We start from the raw sequence: 22,749 nt of genomic DNA on the forward strand, positions 1-22,749 counted from the left end.
GAAAATACACCACACAAAAAAAAAACTTCTGCCTTTGTAGAAGACGACACTTCCCGGCATTCATTCAAATGAGTTGCATCTCCCTGGCTTGGAGGCACAATCTTTGAAACTGTACCCTTGTGTACATAAACACCAAAAACATTGAAACGGCAGACACTGCCTGTATTACTGCTTTGCGAATGATCAATCACCCAATCCCTTGCAGCCACAGTGCTCCGTTCTCAAGCATTCCTGCACATAGCTGCTTTCCTGCACACAAACACTAAGTCACTGACATTGGCAGCAAAACACAGTCTTAAATATTCCTGACAAATTCAGGCAACTAACAAAAACCCTGGGGACGGAAGAGACTCAAGGTGTAAAATTATACAGTTACCTGTCTCTTAATTTACACTGTAACAGAACAGTAATTAATCTGACAACACAAAACACGAGTTACAAAAGTCTTTTGTTATTTCACAGTATTTCCACAAGGTTGTGTATTAACAATACAATTACTATGTAACCACATCTGCAATCACAGTGTAATTACTGTGTAATTATAGACACATATTCTGGAATATTTCTTATGCTATTGAACCAAGAAAACTAAACACAGTTGTTTACTTTGCCAGCATCTGAGATGTTGGTTATGCTGACAATATTGCATTAATACTGTACACTGGCAGTACACAAATGTGGGTCTGGAGGTCCGGAGTCCTCCAGGTTTTACACGTCTCATTAAATAATGAACTGATTAAGGACTGAAGTTAAATGGTTCAGTTAAGTAATTTAGGGTACAGGTGGAGCAAAGACCCGTTGGGCTCCAGATATTGAGGGTGGGAATTGTGCACCAGAACGTAACACCAGGCATCGTTTAAACAACTTGTTGTAGGGGTCATTTTCCAACAACTTTCACTCAGATCAAGATTTTTTCAGATACTGTGGCTTGAACAACTCACATGGTTACAGTTGCCTAAAAATGTCACCACCAACAAGTGTCATAAGTTAGCAGAAAAAGTTTCCAGGAAATGCCTCGCGTTTCATGGAATTTGAATAGCACGAATGGCAAACTGAAACAGTGTACAGTATACTCTGAAACCGTCATCACCAATCATTCACTATTTGCAATCATCTGTGCAATCTGAAAGGTCAACTTTGAATATTAAATATCCAGACATTCATACACTAATTTTGGTTTCAAATACCCTGATTAGCACTAGTCTTGGACTACTTTACCTAAAATAACATTAGTTAGTCCAAGATTAGTGCTGATCGGTAGCATGAAACCAGCCGTAAAAGATGACAATTCCAGCACAACTGGCTGTCTAACGGTTAATAATAATAATAATAATAATAATAATAATAATAATAATGTGGGCTTACAGGTGGCGTTGGTGAGCTGGAAAGTGATAGACTTGTCCGGGATGCTGCACACGTTTCGCACAGACACCTGGCATGTGTAGTTGGCAAAGTCCTGTGGCCGCAAGTTTTTCAACTTCAAAACTTTTGTCTCACCCTGCAGGAGAAAGAGAGAGATTTTAACTACAACTGCCGTCTTGTTAACTACACAAAGGGAAACAGGTTCTTACAATAGAAACAAACGCAGAAGTTCCCTACAGACGTTCTCCATGAGCACCAAGGTATGTTAATATCACTTTAAAGAAGTAATATACTACTGATTACTGGCTCCAAAAAGTAATCTGTTAAATATTACTGATAATATGTTACTGATTTTTTTTGTTTTACTTTTGACAATAATAATAATAAAACACATATAATAGATAGTATAAACAGCACAGAACTTCTTGCTCTTGAGTTATATAATGGGTTTTACTGGCCTTTGCTTGCTCCAAATTGTCAGAAAAGATAAACACATCCACTATCCAAACCAGAATTAAACTACTTTATTTATTTTGGGGGGTTCTAAGAAGTCATAAACTGATATGTTACACCATTTACAGAATATTTATTGATCCTGGAAACTGATCCATGGGGTGTGCAACTGTAATTTCTGCCCCCCCCCCCCCCCCCCCCCCCCCCCTGCAATTATGACAGCTGTGAGGCAGTAAATGGAAAACCTCAACAGAACATCAAAGTTTAAAGTTTAAATTACAGCTGAAATTGCATGCCCCTTGTGGCCCTGGGGTTTGAGAAACTTGCCATTCATCTTACTTTAAAACAAAATCTCTTTTCATAACATGTTTTTTTTTCTTTTTGTTATCTTTAATTGACAAAGTTGCACTGCCGCAATCAACTAAAAAAAACCAAACCTTACGCTGTGTGATTCACCTTCATCTTTCTATTGAACTTTCCATTGAACCGAGCAATGGGCATCTCTAGAAGTCCGTTGTTTTGTCTCCCAAGCTGAGAAATTATTTTACCATCCTCAGTCAGCAGACCTGGGGGCCTGCCTCAATGTCAATCTAGCACAGAGGACCAGTCTGCCAGCTAATGAGACACCATGCTGACAGACTGAGGAAACATACTGCACCACATCCTGTCATTCTCAAAAGGCAAACTTTAATGTTCGCTAGAATAAGAGGAAAAAAGAAAAGTAAAAGGTACCACGAGTTACTGAAATCTGCACAGTCTGGAATGAAAAGTCTGGAGTAAAAGCGACCCAAATTTAGGAAGTGCGTATGAAGAGCCCTTTGCTGTGTGCGTGTCTCAGTATGATTTAGCATGTGATTGTGTATCAGTGTGTACTGTGTATCAGTGTGTGTGTTATTGTGTATTGTGTATCAGTGTATAAGTGTGTACTGTATCAGTGTGTATGTGATTTTATCACTGTGTGTGTGATTGTGTATCAGTGTGTACTGTATCAGTGTGTGTGTGATGGTGTATCAGTGTGTACAGTGTATCAGTGAGTGTGTGATTGTATCAGTGTGTAATGTATCTGAGTGTGTGATTGTGTATCAGTGTGTACTGTATCAGTGTGTGTGTGATGGTGTATCAGTGTGTGCAGTGTATCAGTGAATGTGTGATTGTGTATCAGTGTGTACTGTATCAGTGTGTGTGTGTGTGTGATGGTGTATCAGTGTGTACTGTATCAGTGTGTGTGTGATTGTGTATCATTGTGTACTGTATCAGTGTTTGTGTGAATGTGTATCAGTGTTTTTGTGATTGTGTATCAGTGTGTATTGTATCAATGTTTGTGTTGTGTCCCCTGCACCCCCTCCTCACTGACCTGTGTGTAGAGAGGCTCGTAAATGTCCACGCCATTGTCTTGGTTGTGTGTGATGACCTCAGAGCCTCGTTTCCAGATGAACCGAGCTGGCGGGTTGGAGTTCACAGTACAGCGAAGGAAGACGGTCTTCTCCTGGTAGTAGCTGCCGCGCACGTCACTGATAGTCTGGTGAACGGTCAGGGTTGGCATGTCTAGATCTGCAACCAAACACAAATACTTTATTACAACAAAGCATGGCGTTCACATCAGCATCAATGCAAGAAACAAGAGTGCTGAAATATTTTAACAAAACACTGAGTAGAGTCAGAGTCCAGGTGTGCATTGATACAGGATTACCATAATGCAACACAAGACAAGGTGAAAGATCATTGTAATACAACAGTGTGAATAGTGTTCAGGTGTGCAACAATGCGGAAATACTTCAATGGAAGAGTGCAGTAATATTTCAATACCACACAGCATAGTGTTTTGAATCCATATCTACAACAGTGCACAAATGCTTTAACAAAACACAATACAAGAACCTGAGAATCTGTCTGTGTTTCTGTGTGTACAACAAAGCCCTGCTACAGCTCAGTAGTCACATAGATTTCAGTGTTGGAATATCAGTGTTGCAATATCTACTATCACTGGTCTGTCTTTTTATCCAGCCAGATATTAGTCTAATGTGTTCAACTGAATAACTGCCAAAGAGAACAGGCAACAATGATAGGGTCCTGTATGGGTCTTTTTCTTGGATTTACTTAGAGTAGAACAGAGACGTATTAAGTGGAACTTGTTGAAAGTCTTACCCATAACCGAGGTGAACCAATACTTCAAGCTCAGCAATGAAACCAGGACTAGAGGACACAGTTGGGAGTTAATTGGAGACAGACTTAGGACAAACAGTAGGAGGCTCTTCTGTGCAGAGAGTGGAGCGGGCATGTAATGTGAATCGTTGGGATCTATTAAGACCCGACTTGACAACCCTAACCCAAACCCAAACCTTAACTATATGATGGGCACTCATGGGCCGAGTGGACTGCTCATGTTCGGATTTTTAGAAAAATAACAAGTCTGGGTGCAGGGTTTCCCACCATTGTAAATCCAGGCTGGAGAATGTAAACACATTAACTATATAGCAAACTGTGTTCCACAAACAATCATTCCATATCCTCCACTTTTTTATATTGCACTGTGAATCAATAATCACATTTTTATTTGATCTTTCACAGTTGGGGAGTTGGAAATTGTATAACGGTATATATTATTTTTTATTGTTATTTAATATTGCACAGTTATGGATTTTCTTTACAACTACTACTACAAGTACCACTACTAATAATACAACAATAAACTCCATAACAGTGAAATATATCAAATAATAAGGTTTATGATTTTCTGTGAAAGATCTCAAAAGCAAAAAATTATTCCAACACCAATAACAATGAAAACAGTGTCATTCAAACCAGCAATGTGAAAACGTATAATCCACATTCTTAAAGTAGTATTTTAATAAATCAGAAATTTCTTAAAGAACGCCCACAGTACAGTATTTCTTACAAATCCTCATTAAAATCAGCATCTATAATAAGCCTCTGCACTCTGCCCATGTGTCTTTGTTGGTTGTTCCAGGCTGTGTTTAGTACAAGATTATGAGTGCTTTTGCTCTGCTCAGAGAACAGGATCTCATCTCTCAGTGATGTTCCTGGTTTAAGTATTTCAATCAATCAATAACATTAAATAAACTAAACAAGATCAGAGAAATCCCTCAGGTGGTCTTTTAGAAATTAAATTTATCTTCTTTCAGGAAACCTAACAAACTAGAAATGAGAAGCCTGAGTTTTCATCAGGATTAACAAGGACATGTCTGGCAGTGTGCGGTGGGATTGACAACCGCAAGGGGAGAGGCGAGAGGGGGGAGAGGAAGAAAGGAGGAAGAGGGGAGGGACATAAAGCGATAGAGAGGAAAAAAGAGGGAGACAAAGGTGAGGGGGAGAGGGAAGAAGGCAGGAAGAGGGCGAGATAAAGAGAGATAGAAGGATAGAATGAGTGAGAGGGAGAGAGAAGGAATAAATAAGAGGTAGAGGGATAAAGACAGCAGAGTAGAGGGAGAATGAGAAAGAGGGAGAGAGGGGTTAGAAGGGGAGTAACTGACAGATGGGTAGAGGGGGTAAGGGGATTGAAAGGGATAATCAGAGGGATAGAGAGAGAGAGTGGGTAAGGGAGAATGGGAGAGAGGGGCATAGATAAAGAGTGAGATGGGCAAGAGGGAGAGGGGGTAATCCTGACCAAAAAGCAAAAAATTTGGAAACATTAACGAGAGAAGGCTGTGTAACCAGTGTGAAATGGGGGAGACAGAACCTGAGTTTGCTCGATTCTGCAATAACATCACAGTAAGGGATACATTATTTCCCAAATTCAGTTGTCAGATTATTGACTTCATCGAATGTAAAGATGAAAAAGGTTCCCAATTATTTTTAGGAAATGTAGAGAAAACAGCTGCTGAGTATGTGACTGCCTGTCACAGCTTGAGGGACATTGCTGCACGTAATGTTTGTAATTGTCAGTATTATGTATAATAGCATGCATGTTTTAACATGCTCTGGGTTCTTGTTAACTTGTCCTGATTGTAATTGCAAAACCTGAATAAACTTGTCAAGCCAATAAACCTTATTTGAAATTGAAATTGAAAAAGAGTGAGAGGGAGATGGAGGGAGTTGAGTGGGGGATTGGAGAAAGAAAAGTTAATGTTTAAGCCACAGCCTTCCTCACAGTCCATCAGCTCTAAACACGATACCACACTGCCTCCCCGTCACTCAGCTCTAACCACTATACTAAACTGCCTACCTTCCTCCCAGTCCCTCAGCTCCCACCACGATACCACACTGCCTGCCCCAGTCACTCAGCTCTAACCACGATACCACACTGCCTCCCCCAGTCCCTCAGCTCTAACCACGATACCACACTGTCTCCCTTACTCCCAGTCACTCAGTTCTAACCACGATACCACACTGCCTCCCCCAATCCCTCAGCTCCCACCACGATACCAGACTGTCTCCCTTACTCCCAGTCACTCAGCTCTAACCACGACACCACACTGCCTCCCCCAGTCACTCCGCTCTAACCACGATACCACACTGCCTCCCCCAGTCACTCAGCTCTAACCACGATACCACACTGTCTCCCTTACTCCCAGTCTCTCAGCTCTAACCGCGATACCACACTGCCTCCCCCCAGTCACTCAGCTCTAACCACGATACCACACTGCCTCCCCCAGTCACTCAGCTCCCACCACGATACCACACTGCCACCCCCAGTCACTCAGCTCTAACCATGATACCACACTGCCTCCCTTACTTCCAGTCACTCAGCTCTAACCACAATACCACACTGCCTCCCTTACTTCCAGTCACTCAGCTCTAACCACGATACCACACTGCCTCCCTTACTCCCAGCTCTAACCACTACACCACACTGCCTCCCCCAGTCCCTCAGCTCCCACCACGATACCACACTGCCTCCCCAGTCACTCAGCTCTAACCATGATACCACACTGCCTCCCCCAGTCACTCAGCTCTAACCACGATTCCACACTCCTTAGTGTCTGTACCCACTTGTTTGTTGCCTCATTCTGCTGAATGTTTAATCTATGCAGCTGACTGCAATTAACTCAGCATGTTTATATTTTAAATATTGTGCAAGTGTTGTAATGTGGAAATAGCATGTTGCAGCTCCCATGCTCAGTGTTAGTGAAATCTGATCTGACAGCATGTAACACAGTCAACTTATTTTTACTGCAATCAAGTGGCTGTACATTTCGTTTTTTATTCCCCTAATTTTTTTGTTTTTGTCTTCTCAGCAGTACACTTCCTAATTATAGTCCCAACTATTTCTGTGGGTTCTGCTTTCACATTTATTAAAATGGTCAGTTTGACAAATAAACTTTTTTTTTTCCCTGCAACAGCTGACCCTGCTTTAGTACAAAACTCATGATACATTATGTTTTTTCATTATGGTAACAATACTCTTTGGCCGTGCCTGCTTGTTTGGCTGAAGAGATGGTATTAGCTCATGACAGTAAACAATGTAACTAAATCGATTATATCTGAGATTCAAGATGCAACAGAGACCGTTCACGATGAGTCAAAACTTAATTTAGGCACTATACGATTTGACTGGTGAAAGATAATGTTGGTTTATTAGAAACTTTTTTCAGCTTGGTACAATAACATTTTCACTTGTTAGTTATTGAGCTTTTTGCTGCATTACAGGGAATTTAAACAGCACTCACACATGTTATGTCTCATTAATATATGCTTTTAAAGGGACAGGCAGCATTTTTGTGCCTATCCATGTAAAAACCATTTTTGTAGTTGCAACCATTTTAGTCACAGTCTGGAGCATCATAATTTCTAATTTCTCCGTGATTCAGTGGTACAAACAGATATAATACATTACGATGGTGAGATTGAGGGAGCACTGTTACTGCCAGTGTGTTCCAATTACAAGCCTGTCACTACCATTGCACTAGAACATACTTCCTTCATCCCAGTCCCTCATCTCTACCCACTAGACCACACTGCCTCCCTTCCTATTTCTCAGCTCTAACCACTAGATCACACTGCATCCCTCACAAGTCACTCAGCTGTAACCACTGCCTGCTTCCCAGTCCTTCCACACTGCCTCCCTTCCTATCTCTCAGCTCTAACCACTAGATCACACTGCATCCCTCGCAAGTCACTCAGCTGTAACCACTGCCTGCTTCCTAGTCCTTCCACACTGCCTCCCTTCCTATCTCTCAGCTCTAACCACTAGATCACACTGCATCCCTCGCAAGTCACTCAGCTGTAACCACTGCCTGCTTCCCAGTCCTTCCACACTGCCTTCCTTCCAGCCCCTCAGCTCTAATCACTAGACAACACTGTCTCCCTCCATCGCAGTCCCTCCGCTCATATTAGCACAGCTCGGTGAAGGAGAGGAAAGGTGAAGGTGTCTATGTAATGGGAAGCTAAATGTTTCCTCGGATGCCAACTTCATTTCCACTGAACGATACTTGGGATAAGTGAGATTTACAAATAACTATACCATACTTTAGTCTGCATTGTTTTGACAGGTAATCATTATGGGCTGTGGAATACAACTTTTAGCTGATGCCCAGCTTTTCCAATGCCAGGTTTTCTTTCTGTATAATTGTGAATTTGACAGGTTTCCCAGTGCTCACTCAAAAAAACACTGTGGCTGTTAACTGCTGCTGTCTCCTGCACTCCTCACAATGCACACACACACACACACACACCACACACACACACACACACACACACACACACACACACACACACACACACACACACACACACACACACACACACACACACACACACACACACACACCACACACACACACACACACACACACACACACACACACACACGTATCATTATGTGGACCTTGCATTGACCATTGCATTGATCCTGACTTAAATATGATATTATTTAATTTGCAAGGAATTCTCAAACTTATTTTCTAATTTCATATTCAGGCAAAGTCACTTATATGCACTAGGTACACAAACATACTGTATAGCTGAATTATGCTTAAAATATTTTGTGTTTCATGTTTGATTAATATGTTTCTTTAGTTCATTGAAGCCTGTTTTAAAGAATGATCGTGACCATTCATTTTTGAGAGGATAAAAAACAATAATAAAAACAATGATCTGTAAAATTAATACATTATTTTTTTCACAATTCAAGCATATATACAGTGGTTTGCAAAAGTATTCAGACCCCTGACCAATTCTCTCATATTACCGAATTACAAATGGTACATTGAAATTTCGTTCTGTTTGATATTTTATTTTTAAACACTGAAACTCAGAATCAATTATTGTAAGGTGACATTGGTTTTATGTTGGGAAATATTTTTAAGAAAAATAAAAAATTGAAATATCTTTCTTGCATAAGTATTCAACCCCTGTGCTGTGGAAGCTCCCTGTTTGCACCGATGAAAGAAATTGCCCTAACGAGGACACAATTACCTTACCACTGGCCTCCACCTGTGAACCATTAAAGTTGCTGTCACATTTTCTGGATAAACCCCACTGTTGAAGGATCATTGGTAAGGCTGTGAATCTGAAGGAAAATGAAGACCAAAGAGCATTCTACAGAAGTTAGAGATAAAGTAATACAAATGCATAGATTAGGGAAAGGGTACAAAATAATATCCAAGTGTTTGGATATCCCAGTGAGCACAGTTGGATCAGTAATCAGGAGTGGAAGGAGTTGATTTTGAGTTTAAGTGTTTTAAAATAAAATATCAAAACAGAACAAAATTTTAATGTACCATTTGTAATTCAGTAATATGAGAGAATTGGTCAGGGGTCTGAATACTTTTGCAAGGCACTATATATATATATATATATATATATATATATATATATATTACATTTTAACGTGCTTTGAAACTTTGATATGCTCCATTACATGTATTTTAATATAATTTCAAGTATTACTCTTCTAAAGAAATTCAGTTCTGAACAAGATTTGTAAAACATTTTGTTTATTTCAAATAACAGATATTGTTTAAATGTTGCCCTGGATAAGGGACCTCTGCCCGCAGACGATTATTATTATTATAGATAATAATAATAATAATAATAATAATAATAATAATTGGCTGAGATTCATGGTTTAATACATTGCACTACAGTTAAATAGTAGTATTTTTTTAAGTCATGCATGCTTTATAGATATGTATGTATATTCCACACCCTGAATATTATTGATAATCATCAATGTTTTCCTCTCTCCCTCTTCCTTACCCCCTCCCCCTCTCTCTCCATCAATGAGTCAATTATATATTACATTTCTACACTACACCCCTACCGTGAACGTTGAGGATAACTTTAACATTTCTCTATTAAATAATTCCTCTTAAACTAACAGTTTCCTCTTAGCTCAAACATTATGCTGACCAGGCTCTGGTGTATTTAACTATCCCCAGGGATTACTAACCTACACAGATCAGTTTAGAAGAGTAAAGGATGATTTCCTAAAACCCAACACTAATTGTTCAAAGGCTAGCTACCTGCTGCTCTAAAAGAGATTTCAGACTCATTTTGCTTATAACCAGCTAGCCAGAGAGAGTTCATTACACTGGTAATGTAAGATGTTGGGTGAACAACAAAAAAAACAACACATTTCAACTTTCAAATCGGTTTTTGTGTCAAGGCACCTCAAACCACATGAAAACTAACGGCCCAAAAGGTTGCAGAGGCTAAACTGTAAAAAATAAGTCTTTAAAGCAATCCAAAACCCTAATTAATTTCAGAATGTAGATTTTAAAACATTCCTAGGATTATTTATGCTATGCACCATCATTTTGGACCAACAAGAAGCTCAGTACAGATATATCTGATCTTTAAAAAGGAAACAGTGTCAGAGTTCTGGAGGCAGTGCCAGTGAGGAGTGAGGATGCTGTGCAGATGCATCATGTTCTCTGACTAACTGCACTAATCCTAAACGAACACACTGCACTTGTTAGTATTTACATTCTGGACTATTAGCTCTTTTTAATCTTGGCCTGCAGTCTAAGGTTTAAGTGAAATGCGATGCAAATCTCCCTGAACTTCTCACTGCTGACATGTGAAATAAATTACAGGTCTGTGCGTGAGAACGGATTTCTTTTAGTGGAGTGATGGTTTGCTGTGTTCTTCCACAAGGGTGTTCATTCTCTTCTAGTGTGAGATCATCAAGGATTTCATCAGACAAGACTACAAACCAGAAACACAAACAATTTTTCTCATAATTTCTAAGATTTTTGATTATTTATTGTAATTTGTTAAATGTCAGTAACTTCTCCATTTCTTTGCCCTCTCTGAACCTCACACAAACACAGCGCTGCAGGCTCTTCCCATCAGCAGGCTCACAGATAGGCATGTGAACTCATTCTGAGGCTCAATTACTGACGGTCCCTACAAGTCCCTCTCACTTTCTTCCCTATCCTTTCTTCTAGCATATCAGTCATTGCAACAGGACTGAATGACTCCTTTCTTCAAATTAAACAAAAGGAATGTTGGGTTACATTGAACCAGCACAGTAAAGTCGGCCAGTACAGGATCTGACCTCCAGTCCTAGGCAGGTTTGAGGCATGGGGAACTGCTCCCTCCCTCACCCCTAAGTGGAAGGCTGCTTCCTCTAGCATGGAGGCTATGTTGCACTCTCCCTCACTCTAAAAGAAAGGGTGCGCCCTCTAGTTCAGGGCAGACTTGAGGCTCAACTGCTCCTTCCATATCCTGCTATGAGAAAGGGTGGTTCATGCTCAATGCATGGGCTGGAACAGAACTGGTGACCAAGTACTATCTGGTAACTTGGCTTCACAAAAAAAGGACTGAGTGTACAGTGTTATTATTTGCTTTGCTTCAGGTCTATAACTTGGATCTGCAGATCTTTTATTCAGGTTTGTTGTATTCTGCCGAATTGAAATCCTTATTACTATATATTCTGTTCAGGAACAATAATATTGAATAATATCAGTGAGTGCTCCATGTTATGGTGAAGAGTCAATGAGTAGTTATTGTATATTATATTCAAGCGATTTACTTCAAGTTGTATTGTATATAATTTACCTTCATTTTTCCAGTAATTGAAAGGACAGCTTTTATTTTTTTTGCATAAGTTACATGTTTTATTCACTTTAGATTAGATAAATGTGGACTTTTCTCCTCTTTCTGACAGCAGTAATTTTTACACAAAGTGATTAGAAAGTATATTTACCATATCAATGCATGGTAACCAGCTTACAAGGTAAGAATGCTTTTTAAATAAAGGAATGTACACACTTTCTTTACCTTGGAGTTCATAAACCGGTTAATATAGTTTCCAGAAGACCTGAGAAATGAGTGACAGAACCCTGGTTGTAAAGAACTCCAGCTGTATTGTGATGAAAGTACTGTCATAATCAGGAGGAAACTTCATAGCCAAACCCATTCACATTGACTATATAAAAACTGTTCTCAGAGCAGTGTCTTTGGTAAGACTGTTGGTTTTTGGTGCAGGTGGTCCTGGGCTCAATTCCCACTAAAGATACACTTAGCAAGTTGTGCTGGAGTTTGCCCAGGGCCTCGGAGTTAAGAAGATTCCTCCTCTGAAAGAATTATGCCATGGGACAACAGCAATAATATCCAGGTTATGGGGCATTATCATCGGGTAGTTGGCCATGTCAGGAAGGTAAGAGCCTCAACCACAGGAGAGTGTGCTATTGTACAGACAAGGTTATCAAGGTACTTCCCAAAACTGCTAAATCGTGGATGAACACTCTCAAGTTTCTAGGTATGTTTAATACCTCAGCTGAAGGAGGACACCTCCTACAGAACAGTATTCTATAAAACAATGCAGCGCATGGGGATCTGGGTGAGATCTGTCGCAGAGCGCCCCCTGCTGACAGCACTAGCTGTGGGCTACAACTCAGGGAGATGGTTCTTCCCAATGCTGTTTATGTTGTTTAATTTGGAGAGCGCTTCATTTAACTGGAATACAGTATTTTCAAATGATGAATGAAGATTGCTTTTCAGAGCAAGACAGCTTAGCGTAGCACAGTGCAGTGAGTACGCTGTGAGTTGTGTAAATTGGGTAAACCAGGTTGAGCTCTTGAAGGAGCTGCTGGAGTCTCCTGTGGTTTCTCAGGCTGCTGTGGCAAAGAAAGTTGGCGAGTCAACATCTCTGGTACCTTGTCTTGTGATAAGATTTCATTATTTTTCATTTCATGTAGAAATAAAAAAGTGTGACTAAGGTCGTCTCAGCTGCCTCTTGTTTAATTGGGAAAGCCGCTTAGTGGGGATATTTTTACATCCCTTTAAAGCGGCACCGACAGTATCTACTGTACTGGAGATCTCCCATCCAAGTACTGACCAGGTCCAATTCTGCTTTGCTCCTGAGATCTGACACAGGCAAGCCTGCAAAATTAAAAAAAATAACAGGAAAAAAATAAAGTTTAGAAAACTAAGCCCAGTGATGTTGGATCTATGCATAGAGTTCGGTTTTTGACTTATTTGTTTAGATTCAGGCTAAAATACGAATTGATTACCTGAACTGACACAGTAGGAAATATCAATATGAGGTTTGATTAAGATTGGTTACACAAACTGAACTGCGTGCATGATTGATTATGCAGATGTTTTGTGTAAAACAGACTCGTCTGCTGAGTTATCTAGACTTGATCCTGGATAAACAGTAATACAGCAGATCTACCAGAACTATAATGGAACGTCTTTATAAAGCAGCTCACTGTGAAACAGCATCCGTAGACAGGCGAGAGTGCCACTGCTTGAATCTGCACAGGCCACTTTGCTATAGTGGAATCACACAGTTACTTTAATGCACAAATCTAGATTTTAAAATAAATAAAACATTCTTATAGAACCAATTGCAATAGAGCATCATAATGTGCGAATGGAATGTGCTTGTGAATGATGCCCCACCCATTTGTTAAAAAACAAGCTCACAGTTTAGATTGCCTGTGTCTTGCCCCATAAATCAAGCAAAAAGAAGCTGGTCCCACTCCTGCAAACAGAAGCAGTATTTGTCAAAGCACCCTTCATGGGTATGAAGGCTTGTGGTTAGAATTACAATGCCGTTTGCAGCCTTTTATAAAGATAATACTATATGAATACAAAGTGTTTGTGTATTTTTTTCTTTCCTGTTTGAGGCGTTTCAAAATATTAGACATTTGAACAAATTCCTAATCTAGCATTTTTAATGTACCAAAGAAAATATTCCAAATAAAATTGTGTTTGAAGGGAAGCTTTAGTTAGTCATGAATATGCATTAACCAGTTTTCATACTATCAACAAATACATGATAATTGTTCCCTCTGCCTTAATGATAACAGACAGATACCTTTATAATAACCAGAACCTCAAATACAATTACAGAATGTAATGTGAATGATAAATGACTTATCCTCTTCATATTATGCTTTGTATGTGTTTTATTGATAGTTCTATTTACAGATCATGAAGATGTCAATATTAATCAAAAAAGAAAATGTCTTTGTGAACATGGATCAAATACCCTGGGGAATGCCCTTGCACTGTCCTGTCAAGAAACAAGAGTGAATATCAGCATTGATATAATTGTCCACCAATGTGAGGAGTGCACTGATAGCGTCTTGTAACTGATTATAAATTAAGTATTGTTTGCGCTGCATGCCTTGATCTGTGTTAACTGCCAGAGTGTCCCGCTGGGCTCTCTTGAAAACAAGATAATCAGAAGCGCTTCTCCTGGGAAAAGAATAATTTCACATCTACTGATTGATTTCAATTTGTCTTAGCTGAAGAAGAAAAAAAAATCCCCTTTACATTAAAACATCTAGATCAGAAGAGTGTCCTGGAAAGCTACACTGCTGTTAACAATAAAACAAGCCCTGTGGTGCATATTTACACAACTAGATACATGGAAATCCAAACAGAACAACTGAGCTCAGGAAAGAAGCCCTATGACTAATGAAGTCATCTTAAAGATACAATACCAGCCAGGCTACTTCCACACCCCAAAGCACAGTCCTGCGCGGGTCCGATTTTTATGACCCGCTTCCGACCCGGACCCGCAACCCGCTGCAACACCATCTTCTTACCCACGACCCGACCCGCTTTAATAAGACATGCAACTCGACCCGAACCTGCAAGTGTTTGTCCTTTACCTACTGTCTGCGTCAAATGACTCTATCTCTACCATTCTCCACAGATTAAGTTTATACAATAAGCTATACAGCGTGGTAACTCGCTCTAGTGGTCTGGATATATTTTAACATAGTAACATATTAACTATCTCTACTTAATTTACTATAACACATGTCTATTCCTTTTGTGCCTCCAGCTGAAAGGGAGCTACACCTGTGCTTTGAATGTTTTGTGGCTGTCCTACAGAAAAACAAGGAATCCAGTCACGTTCATTATTTTCCTTTGCTCTCATTCAAAAAGAATTCCACACTTCTGATTTACCTCTCCAACTATTATCCACTGCATGACATAAACCCTGCAAGTGGTACAAACAAGTGGAAAAACAAACTGAGAACATTGCTTAGCCAGCTGACTCCTCCCTAATCGTCTCCTGCATTAGAGCAGGAAATAGCAGTACATTTACCTTCTAATTTGGGAAATGGTTACAGATGAGTACGCTGAAAGGACAGAAAACGTTTTTGGTGATTCAAATTAAGACCTGACCCACTCTCGAACTGCAATCTGCGAAAAAGTTCACATTCCGAATTGAACCCGACACACTTTGCAGGTCACCACCGGGCACCTGTAGGTAACAGACCCAATGCAGGATTCTAGTATTGTTGTGATAATGTGTTTGTAAATGTAATGTGCCAGGAGGTAAACATGTTTTTTGTACTCTTACTTATGGTTTTGCTTGATTCTCGGATACTTCAATAAATCCAGACATCTGTGCTTTTTACTCTCATCTGCTGTAGTCTCCATGGCTGCTGTAGTTCCATCTATTACAGGAAGCAAAAGCCATAATGTATCATGACATAGCCTACAGCAACGCAGTGATCTGATTGGTTGTAAAGGTTGTGTATAATATGAGATATAACAACAGATAACCAACATTTAAATTGATGTTTGATATTGGTGCTCTTATTATATGTTGTCACAGGATTTATAAACAATCAGATTACTCTGTTGTAGTAGATGATGCCATTACTGTTGAAACTGTTGATAAAAAAAAGCATTCCATTTATAGCAACTATGGAGACTACAGGAGAAAGTGAGCAAGAAAAAAGTGAAATGAAATTCGTGTTTCCCAGAATAAAAAGCAAAAGATAATTCAAGAAAGAGCAAAACACAAACTTGTTTTAAGATATTTCTTTTATAAAGTAAATGGTTTTTAAGTTCATTAAACTCTGAGATAAACATGACAAATTAGAAAATAAAACAATGTGGCAGGCTGTTGTATATATAGCGTCCTGAAAAAAGCATCTGACCACCCATGATTTGGAGCATCTTATGCAGTACACCACATTTGGTGTTGCTGATATGCAAATCTCAGATGGTTGCAGATATAAAAGCCACAGCCAAAATCTTGAGGGACAGAGCTGACTTCGAACAAGGTGTGATAGTCGGGAGCTACTGTAAATTAGGTAGATCAGAAATATCCCAAGCTGCCAGACTATACCCTCCTAAGAACATCTCTACCAGAGGGAGTACTGAACCGGATTGTCAGACAGGTGCACTGAAGAATGGAGATGAATTATGCAGTGGAGGAAACATCTTGACAGCTTTCCAGTGTCACCCATGCTAGACCAACAAAGGACCAAATGTGTACGGTTGGATAGATGTCCAACACTTTTTCCAGGACACTATATGTGGTTTATATTAAATGTATGCATTAAAATATAACACAAATAGTTTTCTGTGTTGTTTATTTTTTTGCATATGAATCTGTAACAGCAACTGCCTATTTAAAATTCCAGAACTACATTTCCCATCATCTTCCTGCTCACATATGCAACTGAGATGGATTTAACAATGAGCAGGAGGATGATAGGAAATATAGTTCTGAGAAGTCCATGTAGGTACATGTGAAGCCATCTCGAGGCAGGGAATGCAATTAAAAACATTTAAAAAGTGGTCAAAATGTAAAAAGAAAAAAATTAAAAAAATACACACACCTTACTTAAACAGTTGTAGCAACACATGGGAAAATGTAACACAATAAAATAAAATGGTCCTTATATACCCTTTAAGGACCATAATATTTGATGCAGAATGGATGGTTTCTTTGATTTTGATCCTGCTTGTCTGAGGATAAGTGATTCAAACTGTTCAAAAACACAAAACTGTTCCATCAATGTTTTTTTGTTTTGTTTTTATCAGCTGAATCTTCAAACAGTCATACATGTGTATTGTTAAAGTGGCTGAGGATATTAAACCAAAGCAGATAAATCTTTTGTGAATCAAATTGCTTTTTTACTGCATAAACACAGATAGCCGGATTAATTGGACCAGACTTAGCTTTTATAGGGCTCTTGTAGGGGCTGTGTACAAAAGGATTTCCTCTGCAGTATTAATCTGGTAGCATATTTGTAGTTGGGTTTATAGTCCCAGGAGACTTTAACACAAAGGAGAATGTGTGTAGTTGTATACTCTCTGGCTACTGATTTTCAAGAGGTACAAACACTGGTGTTAATAAACTAAATCTATTTAACATCGAACCAAAAAAAAAAAAATAAGTTGGTGTAGATCTTTTCTTAAGAAGCAAATGTGTGTTATTTTTGTAACCACATTTATCAAGAACTAATTAGCAGATTGAAAGTAACGGTTTCCCTGATGAATAGCTGTAGAAATCCATTCAAACTGCCTTGCAGGTTCCTTGGGGTTTTTCATATTTGAGCAAAACAAGAGGTTTCTACAGTATGCTGGAGAACCTTAGTTTGTTTGGTTTTCAAGAAATTACATTCACTAGTTTATATCAACAAAGTACACAGTTTCATGAGAATTCTTAATGACAAGCCGTGGTGGGGTGAAGACAGGTAAAAGTGAAATCTGGCCTTGCAATAGGTGGAGGCACTAAAGGGAGCTACTCACGTTACCTCACCAAGTTAAATCGTGCCTTAGGCATAGGATCCGGTTGTAGCCACCATCTTGGGAAGGTCGGATGCACAAGTGTTTCAGGTTACGCTAAAATCGCAACTGGTTTAGGTCAAATGTACAATCAAATATGGCTCTTTAGTGCTTTCGTCACTGACACTCACTTCCTTAGAGATGGTTGCTACCTGGTTCCAAACAACATGGCTCTCTCAATACAAGTGTTGAGAGAACAGGCCCGGTCAGTGGAAGGGAGGATGGTGGACAATTCGACCCCTCTCATGTATCCGTATTAAGCCATAAGCAATCAGTTGTTGTATCGGGTATCCCAAGTGTCAGGCACAGCAGGTGGCACATCAGTTACTGATTCCACAGTCTTGTCAGACAGAGGTGCTCAGGCTGGCCCATGGCATTCCGTATGCAGGGCACCTAGGCCACGCAAAGACTGAGGAAAGGATCCTAGCCACATTTTATTGGCTTGAGATCTATGGGGATATATGGAAATATGTGGCATCATGTTCGGAATGCCAATTAACGGCCGCAAAAGGAAAAGTACAGACTCAGGGTACCGGTTCATTTTAGTTAATGTGCCACTATCCCACTCATTACCCTGAAGCTGTTTCTATGCACAGTTTTAGTGCACATGCCGTGGCAGACAAACTTGTAAAAATGTTTTCTTGCTTAGGCATATCGAAAAGTATACTCACTGACCAAGGTACTTTGTTTATGTCAGAGTGCATTCAGCAAATGTGCAAGTGTGGTAGGGTGAGAGCCCTGCCCAGGCATGGGGTTGTACATCTGGAAAGTATTGGGTGGCAGGGACAGAGTTAAAATCCTCCCTGAAAACACACATGTGAATGTGGCTGGAGCCGTCAATTGAATAAATGTTTAAATAATTAAGGCTCTAACTACAGGTGTGTAAATAAGGTGATCATGGGTGGTGAAACGGTCAGTGTGTTAGAGGTAATGTTGGTGTTAGATGTATGTGGTGAGTGTTTTTTCTGTTCTGTGTTGTGCCATTTGTCCTCCTTGAGTGTTTTGTATAGTCCTTTTGTTTTGGCCCTTACACCAGCTATTATGTTAATGCGCTGGTGTTCTGTCTAGTGTTTATTCTTATAATTTATTAAATATGTGCATCGCAATACTGTCTCCATTCCCTTCCTGGTCTGACGTCACCCCCAAGCCAACTTGTTCACAGCAAGTTGCTCAAAATACACTAATTAGAACATCGGTGTACCACTCTCAGATAGACAGTTTGGTAGAGCATTTTAATAAGACCCTAAAACAGATGCTAAACTGCTTTCTAGAAAAAGATAAAAAGAATTGGGTTAAAATGCTTCCCTTCCTGCTGATTGCTGTAAGAGAGGTACCCCAATCCTCCACTGCCTTCTCCCCATTTGAGTTGCTCTGTGGGAGACAGCCCAGGGGTATTCTGGATTTGGTGAAAGAAGGGTGGGAATCAAATCAAAATCGAGCTCGCAATATTGTAGATACGTGCTCAAATTACAGAACTGCCTGGAAATGGTGCAGGAAAATTTACAAATGTCCCAACAGGCTGAAGAGTGAAGTTATAACCAAAACGCTTGAATTCAGTCATTCCAATCGGGCAACTGGGTGTTACTGCTTTTCCCCATGTCGGAATGTAAACTATTTGCCAAATGGCAGGGGCCCTTTGAGGTGATCCAAAAAATTGGAACTGTAAACTATGAAGTTCGGCAGCCTGAGAGATGCCAGGCCAAGCAAATTTATCATATCAATCTGTTAAGACAGAGAGAGACATTGTTCATCTCCCGTCTCCCCTCTGAGGCTGATTAAGGTCCCTGTACGTCCACTGAGCAGCAAATAGACATGGGGAGAGAATCTAAACCATGGACAGAAAAGAGATCTCAAAACGTTAATAAACTCATTTGCTGATGTTTTTTCAAAGGAATCAGGTAGAACAAATTTAATCGAACATGCAATAAATCACAAAACCAGAGATGAGGGTGAGAGAAAGAACATGTCGGGTACCAGAACGACAGAGAGAGATATCATAAAGAGGGACGTGGAGGATATGTTAGAGCTTGGAGAAGCGAGTGATGCAGTGCGGTGGTGATTACCAAACCAGTTGGAGCCATTTGCTTCTGTGTCAATTTTAGGACGGTTAATTCCCTCTCTAAGTTCAACGCATACCCCATGCCCTGGGTAGATGATCTGTTGGATCAACTGGGATCAGCATGGTTTATAGTCACACTCGATCTGACTAAAGGTTATTGGCAAATACCATTGACACTAACTTCCCGCGAGAAGACACCTTTGTCCACTCCACAGGGTGTTTTCCAATTCCGCACTATGCCCTTTGGTCTACACAGAGCGCCAGAAACCTTTCAACTACTTACGTCCATGATACTCCAGCCTCACAGGGAGTACGCGGCGCCAAACAAAGATGACGCAGTGCTCTATAGCGTGACATGGGCGGAGCACTTATAGAGGCTGACAGCAGTACTGACATCCATAAGAAAACCAGGTCTCATGGCTAATCTGGGTAAGTGCTCATTTGGAAAAGAGGAATATGTCTTGGGAAGGAGGATAGTGTGTAAATAAAGTACAAACACTGTTAGATGTCCACATTCCCAAGACAAAACATCAGGTCAGGTCAGTATTAAGATTAGCACGGTATTACATGCAGTTTATTCCTGACTTTGCGTCAATGGCATCCCTCCTTACTGACCTGACCAAGAAAAGTGCAGCAGAGAAAGTAAGGTGGATCACAGACTGTCAGGGGGCCTTCGATATGTTAAAAAATGTTTTACCCAGGCCCCTGCATCAGCCCAGATTTCTCTAAGCCTTGTAAAAGGACAGGTAAAAGGAGTGAAATCTGGCTTCCCGACAAGTGGAGGCACTAAAGGGAGCTACTCGTGTGACCACAAAGATGCAGCATGTCTTAAGCATAGGTTCTGGTTATGACGGCCATCTTGGGAAGGTCAGAAGCACAGGTGTTTTGGGTCACACCAATACCACAACCGGGTAAGGTCACACGCATATCCAAATAGCTGTTTGCTGTAAGGGGAACAGTGTTGAGTAGCGGGAGTTCCCTGGCAGAGGTCAGATTTTGGACAGGTGCTGGAAACACACAGAGAGCAGATGTCATTGTGTTCTTTTCTCTGGATACACTGGAACTTACAGGATTGAGAAGAGGAGCTGGGGAGATGAAGACCCAGTGACCAGAGCGAGTAAACAAAGCACCACAGAGGCAAGACAGACAGCTATGGTCTACCAAGACCAATAACACTGACTGTGAATAAATGTAAAAAAAAGTGTGTGTGTATGTGTGTGTACCATGAGCACTCGTGTGACTTATTGTAAATACACTGTGTGATTCACCCAAAACTACTGCATTGGTAATTTCATCACTTCCCTTCCCTCTCACACAAGCACTAAAACACTCCATTCTCACCTCTCCAGCACTGTCCTTACCCTACACCTTAATAATGTTCACCAGTCTAAACACTCCATTCTCAGCTCTCTAGCTCTGTCCCTGATCTCAATTATTTAGAAGAGATACAACAACTTTTCACTTGAATAGTGCCTTTCATAACGAAGCTCATTCCAAAGCGTTTTAAAAAACTAAACTGGTCTCACACAGCACACCCAGGTTCGAAGAACGAAGAGATAGAAGACTGGTAGGGTAGCAGTGGGTTTGAAATGTATGAAGGGTCTTGATGGCCTTGTAGGTTAAAAGCATAACTTTAAAATCAATTCTAGATTGCGCTGGAATCCAAAGAAGGGGAGAGGTGCTGGTTTACATGTGTTTTTTTGAGCACTCGGGCAGCAACATTTTGAACCAGCTGAAGTTTACTGAGGGAGCTGAAAGAAAGACCAGTAAAAAAAAAAAAGGCATTACCTCAATCAAGTCCAGAAGTTCCAAATTTATGGACAGGATCTCAGAGTGATTTTCATAGAGGTGAATGATAAAAAAACTCCTCACCTGCTTACTGGTCTTCTACTCCACTGTGTGCTTACAAAACATGGGCCCATCAGCCTCCCGCCTCATGCCACCTTTAACACAATGCTTCTCTGGACTCCATCAGAAACGTTGTTTAAATAAGCAGTGGAGAGATGTTTATCTGGATGGCAGGGATCTAAACTCACTGTTCTTAACTACATAATCATGCATGTTTTAAGTTGATTAAACAATGAACATGACTATGTTATACAACTGTAGTATCACACATTCCTCCTGAAAACTTAGCAGCATGATAACTTTAATTTATTCCACTCAAGTGCTAAAAATAACACTAGAGACAGCTGCTGCAGTTTACATTAAGGGGTTTACTAAACAAGCTGTCTTCTATCTTATATTTTAGTGAGCTGTTTTAATATGTTTATTGTGGCTTAGGTGAGATTAATCAAATTAACAACATGTTATTAAATTACAACTAACAGACTCTAAGAGCTACAACTTTTTATTAAGGGAGCTAGGAAACATTGCTGACTGAAATGATGCCATTGATTTTAGCAGTAGCTCACATATTACGTGTCTCAAGCTGTATTGTGATAACATTGTAATTATACAATAGTAACACATATATTTGTGTATTAATGATGGAGCAAGATGCTTAATTACAAGATGAAAAATGTTGGCTGTTGCTACCGTCTTTTACAATTACATTATGTACACATGGGATTGGGTATTCACTATGTAACTACGAAGTAACTACACATGTAATTACAATGTAATTACACTGCATTCAGAGACACTTAAAGTGTTACCATTAAAGCATATATGTACTTTCCCTTTAACAGCGACATTACAGCCACATTAGATTCAACAGAAAAACTTTAAAGGCAAAGTGGTTTTAGCCACAATATATCTGTCGTTTGCAGTGTACATGTTCTATAGAGGTGTCCGTACATCTGTTTATTGAGTACTTGTTTTTTTTTTCTATTGGAACTACCTTCAGCTCCATCATGTGTGCATAATCACCTCTCCACTGCTGGGGAGCTGCTAGTGTTTCAGTACACACAAGT

The 22,749-nt window shown here is 40.0% G+C and overlaps 1 protein-coding gene across 1 annotated transcript in view; it reads right to left on the reverse strand.

The window, feature by feature from the left end:
• Positions 1 to 22,749, reverse strand: part of LOC121316191 (MAM domain-containing glycosylphosphatidylinositol anchor protein 1) — a 174,657-nt gene that overhangs the window by 97,259 nt on the left and 54,649 nt on the right. Inside the window, exons 5-6 of the mRNA XM_041251079.1 lie at positions 3,170 to 3,366; positions 1,366 to 1,498 (exon numbers count right to left, since the gene is read on the reverse strand). Coding sequence (XP_041107013.1) covers positions 1,366 to 1,498; positions 3,170 to 3,366 — 330 coding nt within the window. The remainder of the gene's footprint in view (positions 1 to 1,365; positions 1,499 to 3,169; positions 3,367 to 22,749) is intronic.

The sequence above is a fragment of the Polyodon spathula genome, chromosome 5, assembly GCF_017654505.1.
Source record: "Polyodon spathula isolate WHYD16114869_AA chromosome 5, ASM1765450v1, whole genome shotgun sequence".
Taxonomy (NCBI): Eukaryota; Metazoa; Chordata; class Actinopteri; order Acipenseriformes; family Polyodontidae; genus Polyodon; species Polyodon spathula.